The 12286-nt window shown below is 35.5% G+C and overlaps 1 protein-coding gene across 2 annotated transcripts in view; it reads right to left on the bottom strand.

Moving 5' to 3' along the window:
• The window catches only part of IPO11 (importin 11), a 189271-nt gene that overhangs the window by 63726 nt on the left and 113259 nt on the right, over positions 1 to 12286 (bottom strand). For both annotated transcript variants that reach the window (XM_047087054.1, XM_047087064.1), the window contains exons 25-26: positions 7415 to 7510; positions 6360 to 6473 (exon numbers count right to left, since the gene is read on the bottom strand). In XM_047087054.1, coding sequence (XP_046943010.1) covers positions 6360 to 6473; positions 7415 to 7510 — 210 coding nt within the window. The remainder of the gene's footprint in view (positions 1 to 6359; positions 6474 to 7414; positions 7511 to 12286) is intronic.

The following is a 12286-nucleotide window of genomic DNA, read 5'->3' as shown; positions in this document are numbered from 1 at the left end:
TGCCTCCTCCCCCTCCATTCTCTCATATTCTCTCTCATCCTTGTGTGTGTGATGTGTATACATGCACACACATCTCTCTCCACACAAAAGATTCTCTTTTTTCTGGAGAACATTGACTCAAAGTGTTAGAACCTATCAAGGAAAACACAACCAACTGTACTGATCATAGTGACTGAAAGTCAATCTCAGGGTTTGCTTATAAACACCTGTCCACTTAATAGTACTTTTGAAAAAATGCAATTACTATCAACATCTCTACTTCATGGATTTGGGGAATATAAAGTCAACCTTAAGTTCCCACACTGTTCTTCTTATATGCCTCTACATGTTTTCCTAGAAATACTTCAACTTTGTACAAGTAATAAACAGTCAAGGAAACACATGTTCAAGACAATTACTTATATGAGTTCTGCTAACTGTGTGCTGCATCCTAGGATGCAATGAAGTCACAAAAGGCTTATAATTATTCAGAGACACAGAGAAATATCTGTCAGATACCACAAGAATTCTTCTTTATGATGACTTTCTATCTTTGGGAAGTACTACTCAGAAATCCAGGTAAAACAAAACGAAGTTGCAGGTGTCCAATCTGACTCCAAAGTTTGAGAATCTGAGTGGTGCCCAATAAGCATACATATTCCATTAGTAAGTAATTGTGGCAATTTAAGAATGAAATAAATATATTATTCTTTCTTTAGACTTATACATTGTTTTTCAGTTAACTACTAAATTATTAGGACTAAAGTACATATTAAGCCGCATGGAGCCAACCAGTTAATAAAAGAAACCATGAGATATTTTTATTTCTTCTGGCTTATGAGCACGTGAAAATATTATAGACACGCTAAGGGCACCATGAACCATGACTATTTGGTAACTTCTAATATATATCACTTGTCTTCAAGTCACATTTAATTTGGAAACAAATGGTAGAGAGGCTCTCTAGACTTCCTACAATTAATACCTAGTAAGCAAGATTTAAAAAATAAACCATAACCATTGTAAAAGCAAATATCAAGTTAACATTGAAATGTAATGTATACAACTAAAACTACAATAAAGTATCTGGTTGGAATAAGGATGCAATCAGCAAAGACAGATGTCTCCATAGTCTATACATTTATTTCCTTGATTACAAAAATAATAACAGCACAAAACAGTGAATGTGTGGGGACTTAAATAAACAATTCGAACACAGGGGCTCAGCAAGCTTTTTCTGTAAAGGGACAGTTAGTAAATATTTAAGGCTTTGTGGGCCTTATTGTCTCAGTCATAAATATTCAACTCTCAACATCAGTCATAAACAATATGTAAAGAAATGCACATGGATGTATTCCTGTACAAAATTTTGGAAAACTTTCATGTGTCAGTAAACACTACTATTCTTTTTTCAACCATTAAGAAATATAAAGCCCATTCTTTTTCTTTGTTTATTTGTTTATTTTCAGAGAGAAAGAGAGACAGTGTAAGCAGGAGAAAGACAGAAAGGCAGAAAGAATCCCAAGCAGGCTTTGAGCTGTCAGCACAGAGCCTGACATGTGGCTCAATCCCACGAACTGTGAGATCATGACCTGAATCGAATCCAAGAGTTGGATGCTTAACCAACTAAGCCACCCAGTTCATAGACATCCCTATAAAAACCATCCTTAACTCATAGACTTTACAATAACAAGCAGCAGACTGAATCTGGGCCATAGGCCATACATAGTCTGCTGACCCTGTGAACACATGAATAGAGCCAAAACAAGGATGAAGCAAAAAAAGTGTGTGAGGTCAAAATTTAAGGAGGTGCTCACTCTCAGCACCTCACTTGCCTCACCCAAACCTGGCCCTGATGATAAATGCATAGTTCCCAATACTATAGGAATACCTAAGAAAGACCCAACTAAAGCTTAGGAGACTAAGGCAAAGTTACCTACAGGAGCTTAGTTGTTTGGTTTTTTTTTTTTTAAGTTTATTTATTTTGAGATAGAGAGAGAGTGTGAGCTGGGAAAGGGCAGAGAGAGAGAGAGAGAGAGAAAATCCCAAGCAGGTTCCACAATGTTAACACAGAGCTCAGCGTGGAGTTCAAACCCATGAACTGTGAGATCAGAATCTAAGCTCAAACCAAGAGGTGAATGCTGAACCAAATGAACCACCCAGGAACCCCTAAAAGATTTGAGTTTTAAGGCAGAAGGAAACAAGATGAAGAATCAAGCTTAAGGAAGGTGAGAGACTGGGACGGGGTGTTTGAGGGAGAGGGAATGAAGAGCCTGTAGGCAAGTACTCTGGAGCAAGAGGAAGGTAAGTGCTCTCAAGAAAGTGAAAAGTGATCTGCGCAGTGAAGAGCTGATCATGAAGTTCCAAAATGAGGCTAAGGGATGAGGCTAAAGGAGTCAAGAACTAGATTATGGTAAGCTTTTGTAGGCAAACCTATCCTGGAAGCATATGGACATTTTGTTTTCATAATGCAGTATTATCAATTAGTACTGAACGTAGGCATTTGTTGGACTCCCTCCTCCCCTAAATCCCACAATGAAAGTAAAGAAATATAAAAAGCAAAGGATTAATCCCATAGAGTCCAAGAGGAGAAACTACACTGGGTAAAGACAGCAACAGTGTTTTGAGGATGGCCGGTGCATGAAACAATCTTAAGTGACTGGGCAGAACAGCAAAGCCTGAAACCAAGCTGCCTGCCAAGGAAATAACAATAATGTAAGCAGATGTGGTCCTCAGAATCCTGCAATCATCATGCCTCAAAGAAGGCAGAGGTGACGCACAGAGCTCAAAACAGGAAAACTGGCTGAGAATCTGTATAAGAAACAATCAGAACCTTGTAGATCCCCTTTCCCACTCCTGAAATAATTCAGAGACACAAAATCTGAACAATTAAAATCAGAGAAGCTCCAACTCAAGAAACCAAGAACAGAGGAAGGCAAGGTGAGGTATAAATTAAAGTCAGAGAATTTAAATGAAAATCTAGATGCTGAATGGTGAAACATTCTCACCTGCAAAGCCCTTCCCCCACCCTGACTTCCTCAACAGTTGTTCATACTAAAAGAGAGGCTATGCCTCAGGAGGAGGAAAAAAAAAAAAAAAAAAAAAAACCCACCTACAAATACTGTGACTTTCTAGTAAATTTCCCTAGACCACGCAATATCCCCAAAGTTCTAAGCTCTAAATTAGGTGATTAGTCTAAAAAGTTTTCATCATTCATTCAATATAAACAAGTAACCCTGAGAGACTTCGCACAACAAATGCTTACAAGAAAAAGTACTCTAATGGTGGCTTCTGCAATAAACCCAGCTCCTTTCCCAAAGATACGAAATCATTCTTAGTTTAACTTAACCTACTCTACTATCTCATACTGTTCTCAAGTGTTGAGAAGAGACAACCTATCTCCAAAACCCTTGCTTGCTTCAAAGCTATCTGGACTTACTGGAATTCATTTGCCTAGCCCTAATTAATTCCTGCATGTATTTTTGATGTTCTTCAAAACTGTGCTTAGAGTCAAAAGCAGCCATCTGAACTGGAATACTATTTTATTCACTTCCATTCCCTTCGTCTCTACGCTCAAACATGATGGCTTGACATGTTTTTGTTGAATTCTTTGAGGACAAACAAATGTTCTCTTCGTCATGAAAAATGAAAAGAGAAAAGATAAGAAGTGTTCCATAAAAGGCTTACACTCTAAATACCAGGAATGAAAGAAGTCTGAACCAATAATAACAGCTCTTTCCTCAATCTTTCACACTGTCAACGGGCTCCAACAGTCCCAGCAATAGCCACTGTTTGTGATTTCTCTTTAATATGAAATTTAACACCGTGGAGGTGGCCTTTTCTTCTCATCTATTTTTTTTAAATGATGATTATTTAAGATAACATGGAAACATAGATAGGAAATTACAGAAAATTTTCTGTATGACTTTTTAATGCACCACGTTAAAAACAAAACAAAACAAAACAAAAACACAGTAAAAAAGCTTCCCCACGTTGGATTTGACAATGATTTCTCGAATATGGCAGAAAGGCATAGGCAATAAAAGGAAAAGAAAGGCAAACTGGACTTCTTGAAAACTAAAAAATTTTGTGTAACAAAAGTATCAGCAAAGTAACAAGGCAACCCACAGAACAGGATAAAATATTTGCAAATCATTTATCTGGAATTATCTAGAACACATAATATCTAGGAATTAATATCTAGAACATATAAATAATTCCTCAAACTCAACAACAAAACACAATCTGATTGAATGAAGGGCAAAGAACTTGACTAGACATTTCTTCAAAGAAGAAAAACACAAATGGGCAATGAGCATATGAAGAGATAGTCTACATCACTATTCATCAGTCTACATCACTATTCATTCACAAACACACGGAGATACCACCTCACACACATTAAGGTGAACACTCTCAAAACAACAACAACAACAAAACAGAAACAACAAGTGTTGGCAAACACTGGAACCCTTGTGCACGGTGGGCAGGAATTTGAAATGGCACAGCTGCTGGGGAAAAGAGTATGGTGGTTCCTCACAAAATTAAAAATAGAATTACCATATGACCCGGGGATTCCACTTCAGGATACCAATCCAAAAGAAGTGAAAACAGTGACTTCGAGAGGTAAGTGTAAAGCCATGTACATAGTAGCTTTATTCACAGTAGCTAAATTGTGGAAGTAACCCAAGCATGAACAGATAAGCAAAATGTGGCATATACATACATTGGAATATCTTTCAGCCTTAAAAAGAAAGTAAAATCTGACCTATGTTACAACAAGGAAATTATGTCAGTGATGTAAGTTAGTCACAAAAAGGCAAATACTTTATGATTCCATTTACATGAGGTACTTAAGAGTAGTCAAAATCACAGGCATAGAAAGTGTAATGGTGGTTGCCAGCAGCTAGGAGAGTTATGGTTTAATGGGTGTAGAGGTTCAAGTTTTATAAGACTGGAAGAGTTATAAAGATGGATGGTGCTGATGACTGTACAACATTATGAATATATTTAATACCACTGAACGATACACTTAAAAATCACTGAAGGTAAATTTTATATGTGTTTTATCACACACAAAAAAGGAAAAAAATGTAACATAGTAGAGAGCTCTCTTCTCACAGCACAATGAACACATCTCTAACATAGTGCTCATACGATTACTGTGAAATTACCCATCTAAGTATTCTCTCCCTTAAGATTACTCTAAGCTTGTCAAAACAAATGTCTCCAGTGTGTAGTGTACAAGTGTCTGATCCAGGATGGATAGGAGGCAGTGTAGAGTGTTCACTGAGAGATGAGGCTCCAAAGATAGGTTAGCTGGAATATACACAGAAACTCCATCACTTACTAGCTGTGTAAAATTAGGCAAGCTCGTAAATTTACGGAAGCCTTGGATTTCTTATATGAGAGATGGAAATAAAAATACTATTATTTCAATAGGTTGTTGTAAGGATTTAATATAATACATGACACTTATATTGTTGTTAAATATACTGTTATTTTAAAAATCACTCAACAAATTTTGCTAAACTGAAATAAATAAACTCCTTTAACTGTTTTAATATTATCCCATCACAGCTAAATTTAATGAAGGTAATGAAAAATCTTACATATCTATTCATCTAAACAAAGGCTAGGAGTTCTAACGATATTTAGATATTATCTAGTGATAATATCTAAATGAAGTTCTAGAAAAGCCATATACATTCTCAAATTTGCACTTCCTTGATCTAGATTTCCTTTAAGTGGAAATAACACATCTGTTATTCTTTGTTTTATTTCACAGAGATTTTACAAATTGCCTCCATTCTAAATACATCGTTCAAGTACTTTTCCACCTTCTGGATCTTACAAATGTGAAAAGATTAAGGACCTAAAACACAAAAACCATATTTTAACATAATGTATATAGTCTCACGTAACCAACTCACTTAAGAACCTTATTCCATACTTGCCCTGGTGGCTGGTTTCAGTTACAGTTTTTTTTAGTAAGCTTTTGCTGATAACCTTATTTCCCACAATAATTACGAAGGAAACTCACTGCATGACATTGCAAGACAGCAAATAATTTTATGTCAAGTATTTCTGCTTCAAGTATGAATAAATAAAAACTGCAACCATAAACAAACCAAAATTCCATCCTATGGCTAAGCAGAATACAAGTGCCTATTATGAAGAGAACAAGGGTAAATTTCAGTTGCCATTCACAGATTCCTTTTTCTTTCTTCAAAATTACAGGTATAATGTAAGTTATTAAAAATTTTAAATATAAAATTTTAAATACTACAAGACTTTTATAGAATTATTTCACCAAATTATTTCCAATCCTTATTTGAATAAAGACTGAATTTCTTTAATTTAACTAAACTGATTCTTACCTCTTGATTAAATTTATGTGCCATCTCATTAAGAAGCGAAGAAAAAAAACTAGTATTTTGTAGCAAGACTCGACCCATAACACCAAGATATGTTGACATCACGACAGGATACCTCTGTAAAAATAAATGACAGCACACGTAAAATTATGTCAGGAGTATAGGTAGGACTCAAAATTAGGTAGGAGTATAAATAAGAACAATTACGGACACAGTAACAGTCAACAGGGATATACGATAACATTCTACATCAAAATCCCTTCTTTAGGATAAAGTGCCAGTATTATCTGAGTTTGAAGTAACTTACTAAATATATGTCATACAAGGTCAAATAAATGTGTTACATATATGTTATATGGATTATAAACAGATACACAGAAAGAATATTTACTGATGGCTTATTTATTCCTACTACTGTGAATACTCCAAAAGTACATAGTTACATGGATCAACTTAAAAGAGTGACTTCAAAAAAAGAAGCATTATTTGCATATATTTAATAAGTGCTACAACTAGCACTGTTCTTTTCCATTCCTCTATTTCAAATCTTTGTGGATGAATACACATGCATATGAATAAGAGACATACGTTTAAAAAAAAAAGCTATACTTTGTGGAGAAGGAAAATGCAAAGTTGGATAACTACCCTGAAAATTAGTTGATATACTTCAAAACACTCCAATTATAAGAAAAGGTCTCTGTGTATCTGTAATAATAAAGAAAAAGTATTTTTCCAACAAAGAAGGAAAATAAAAGTAGATGGCTCAGGCAGTTAAGCATCCGACTCTTGGTTTTGGCTCAGATCATGATCTTGCAGCTCCGTGGGCTTGAGCCCCACGTCAGGCTCTGTGCTGGCAGTGTGGAGCCTGCTGGAGAGTCTCTTTCTCTCCCTCTGTCTCTGCCCCTCCCCCACTCATGCTCTCTCTCTCTCTCTCTCTCTCTCTCTCTCTCTCACACACACATAAATGCATACATACATACATACATAAAACTTAAAGAAAAAAAGTAGAATCCTAGAGTCCAATACTACTACTCTTAGAAGCTTAAGGAAAATCTTACCTCTCCTTCTATAATACCTCTGAAAACACAGGGTAGAATTGGTTGAAACATCTGTGGACCTAATACTGGGTTCACTTTAAGGGCGTTTTCCACAACCTAAAAATCAGAAAGACATACTGGTAATACTTAATAATGCAAGTAACTGCTTCATGCAAATACAGGTAAAGAAAACAATGAATTAAAGAACACACACTAAATCTCAGAATACACAAACACATGACATATTCAATATTCCAACACTAGATGCACTTTTACAATCCATTAAAAATCGATTTGATAAAAAAAGTGATATAAGGTGTATAATATATAGACATAGCTATACATACCACATAGAATAATTAATCACATTCTAATAACAGGTATCATTCAGTTAATGTATCACATTTGCATTATAAAAAACCCTTACAACCAACAGAGGCAGCAAAAGGCATTTCATAAGTGTTTGCTTTTTTGTAGTAATTAAGACAGTATGGCACTGGCACAACAACAGACACATAAATCAGTGGAACAGAACAGAGAGCACAGAAATAAACCCATAATTATATGGTCAATTAATCTTCAACAAAGGAGGCAAGAGTATGCAATGGGAAAAAGACTGTCTCTTCAACAAATGGTACTGGGAAAACTCAACAGCTACATGCAAAAGAATGAAACTGGATCATTTTCTTATACCATATACAGAAACAAACTCAAAATGGATTAAAGACCTAAATGTGAGATCCAAAACGATAAAATTCCTGGAAGAAACATACGCAGTAATGTCTTAGACGTCTGCTGTAGAAACACTTGAGTCTCCTTTGGTGAGGGAAACAAAAGCAAAATGCAAGCACTGGAACTACACCAAAATAAAAAGGTTTTGCACAGCAAAGGAAACCATCAACAACAAAAAGACAATCTACCAAGCGTAAGAAGATAATTGCAAATAATGTATCTGAAACGGGATTAATATCCAAGACATATAAAGAACTTAGACAATGCAATACCACCACCTCCAAAAAACAAATAATCTGATTAAAATGGGATGACAAATAGGTATTTTTCCAAAGAAGACATATACATTGCCAACAGACACATGAAAAGATGTTCAGTATCACTCATCATCAGGGAAATAAAAATTAAAACCAAAATGAGGCATCATGTCACACCCAAAAAATGGCTAAAATAACTGAGGATGTGGGGAAAAAGGAACCCTGTTGCACTGTTGGTGGGATTGCAAACAGGTGCAGCCGTGTGGAAAACAGTATGGAGCGACCTCAAACAATTATAACTAGAAGTACCTTATGATTCAGTAACCCATTACTAGCTATTTACCCAAAGAAAATGAAAACACTAATTCAAAAAGACATACGCTTTATTCTATGTTTATTCTAGCATTATCTCCAGTAGCCAAGATACGGAAGCAACTCAAGTGGCCATCCACAGATGAAAAGATAAAAAGGATGTGGTACAGATATACAACGGAATATTACTCAGCCATAAAAAAGAATGAACTCTTGCCATTTGCAACAACACAGATGGATCTAGAGGGTATTATGCTATATGATATAAGTCAGTGAGAGAAAGACAAATACCATATGATTGCACTCGTGTGGAATTTATGCAACAAAATAGTTTACAAAGAAAAAAAGAGACAAGCCAAAAAAACAGTCTTAAATACAGAGAACTGGTGGTTACCAGAGGTGGTAGGTGGGAAGGTGTGTGATATAGAGTGAAGGGGATTAAGAGTACACTTTTCATGCTGAGAACGGAGTCATGTGCAGAACTACTAGATCATTATATTACATACCTAAATAATGTATGTTAATTATTTTTAAAAGTATTGGCTTTTAAGAGAGAAAAGGGAAGTTAATAAAAACTATACTCACTCTCCAAAGGTGAATCCACCTTCCAAGTTTATCAATAAATTAGACAAAAAAGGCTTGTTGCATACATACTGTATATTTATTAAGTGAGAAATAATCTTATTTCATTTATAATATAATTATGTAAGTTACCAATCATCAACACTGATTGTTACAGGTGAAAATTTTGAAGTGTGAGTGAAATGGGTTCCCTCTATAACAAAGATAGGTGGCATGAAATTCAAAGTAGAGTGAGATTTTTTGTTTGTTTATTTTTGTTATATTTTTTAGGGAGCAAGAAGGGCAATAGTCAGGAAGCAGCAATGAGGACCAAGAAGGAATTTCCCATGCTTATAGCACCACTGCTGGAGAGGTAAGAATGAAACCAGACACCATTTAAGAGGTTTGTGGGCAGGTACTAGACTCAAGGCAGAGCCAAGCTGCCCTTAAAACTTGTAGCATTATTTCTCAAGCGTGATGACTGACATTCTGAGTGGGATAAGGATTTACTGTTCAGGACTACTCCATGCATTGAGGGGCTTTTAGCATCTCTGGTTTCTGTTCATTATCTGCCAAGAGCATACTCCAAACACGATCACAATCAAATATATCTCCATGCATTTTGAAACATTGTCAGGATAAGCAAATAATACCCATGGATGCTCTAATTTTGAGCAAGAAGTAAAGGGAATGTCCAAAGAAAAGTTTAAAAATACAAAAACTCTGTGGGCCAAGCAATATTCTATCACTAAGAGATATAGGATAAAAGATATCACAGCTCCTGATTAAAAGCAACCAGAGATGAAATTCTGAAGATAATTCAATCTAACCACAATAAAGTGTATTTAAAAAAAGAGAGAGAGATTTGGAATAAGATGGGGAAATATGTAGATAAACTAGTAAACTGAGAGAATCTCAGAGGTAGATGCTACCACCAAGTCTCTACTTTAGCTATGAATGGAAAATAAATCATCTGCTGATGTTAGACAAACATTTAACTTCATTCCCTCCTGATACTCTGCTATAATTACAGTACAAGGATTTTAAAGGGAGGGGGCATAATTGTAAAAGGACCACAGGATGAGAGATGAACACTGGAAGACACAAAGAAGAAATTAAAAAAGTAACTGACTTATCAGGTCACAAAGAGCTAAAAACCTAAGGTTGCAATGGACAGAGTGGAGAAGCAACTTAATTTACACCATCTATCTTCTGCTACCTTTCATCAAAACCCACAGAAATTAGCAGAATCTCCTTTGGAAAATAGAGTATAGAAAAAGCTATAACTAAGACTGACTGAAAGTCTATTTATGGAACAGACTGCCCAATATTCCCAAATCTGCACATCTGGGCAACTGACCATCTCTCTCCCCAGGGAAGATAGTGTATTATCCTGAAAGGCTCTAAAAGAGTTTCCAGACTAGGAGACCCCAGTAGTGCCTAGTACAATAAATTAAAATCAACTGACATCAAGGCACATCATTGTAAAATTTCGGGATACCAGGAACAAGAAGCAGCTACAAGCCTGGAGCAGAAGAGGAAGGCCGGGGAGTGAGGATAGCTCTGGAAGAGACTTCATCAAGAAAATTAAAGTAATAAAATACCTGATGGGTCAAAGCATCTGAATGTATTGAGCAGAAACTACTGGCAAAGAAAGTAGTGCATATAAAATATTACACCAAAAAAATTATTAACTCCAAAGATTATAGAAGCGTGTGCAGAAAAGGAGTAATCATCACACATTTAGATCGTTATGATTTTCAAAGTATAAATTCACTTAAATCTATCATTCAGTACAAACCAGCCGTCAGTATGCATTTTCTTTATATATAAAGACAGTTACTATTGTATAAAGGACCCACAAATATTTCAGGACTAAAATGGAATCTTTGTATTCAAAAAGGTTAGGAACCATAGCTATGGAAGATGAGGTTGTTTCTGAAAAATTATGTACCAAAATGCTATTATGAGACTTGGAGCAGGGATTGTGAAACAGAATCAAGAGAAAATTTAAAAAAATAGAACTGATAACATTTAGAAAACCAATTGAACAGTTAACCAAAGGTGAAAAAGTCTGGAATTAATCCTAGTTTTCATGTTTGACCAATGGTACAACTGTGGTCCTGCTAATAATAATGAGGTTTTATTGTGGACATGATGAACCTCAGAAGTGAAAATCCATGGAACGGTCCTTTTTAACTTCCACACATGACATTTCACAGTCCACTTTCCAAGTAAGATAAAGTAGTTTTGACTTAAAAGCCACAGAGCTAAAATTATGACTATTTCCACTGAAGAAGGCACCTCTATAAACCTAGGATCAAAATCCTTCCGAACATTTTGATCAGCAGCACTGCCTTCCATTCTAAAAAAAATTTGAAAAATCCATCTAATGATTTCAGGGGTAATAAACAATTCTGTATATATCAAGTGAAATGCAGGTACACACGGATGGCCAAACAGAAGAAAATAACTCTAAAGACAACTAAAGTAATCAAAGATACTTTAAAATAAGGTAATATACAGATATTAATAGAATTTAAATCATAACTTACTCTTCTTAGGAGGGGAATCATTATGTTCTTAGGACGGGAATCATTATGTTCTCAGGAATTCTAGCTTGTGTGATGTGTTTTAATCAGTGCAGTTTTATTCTGATGCTCAAACTGTCCCATCATTAGCCAAGTAGGAGCTCCTTCAAATTGATTCCTGTATCCTTTTCATAGACTCCCACCTTCTCTTCCTTCTGACACAAAGAGATCTCTCCATTTTATCTTGAGTATCTCTTGTCTCAACTCTGGAGCCAACCAGCAGGAAACAACATTTACAGGCCACAATCTATGTTCTAGGATTCTATGCCACAATCTATGCCACTGGATTAACACTGCTTCTAGGTCTTTCCCTTAGACAGCTTTAAGAAATCTGTTTTCTCTTCCCAAAAAGTATACACCATAAATTCACCAACTCCAGCTAACATTACAGCGTTTGACATAAATTCTTTGATTTTGTATTTCCATCTTTCTCTTACAGT

Source organism: Lynx rufus, unplaced genomic scaffold (genome assembly GCF_022079265.1).
Source record: "Lynx rufus isolate CCGP_SWC_20201006 ecotype Redwood Valley unplaced genomic scaffold, mLynRuf1.p SCAF_1, whole genome shotgun sequence".
NCBI lineage: Eukaryota > Metazoa > Chordata > Mammalia > Carnivora > Felidae > Lynx > Lynx rufus.
Note: the sequence above shows the minus strand (reverse complement) of the source record. Positions and strands in the feature narration are given on the sequence as shown.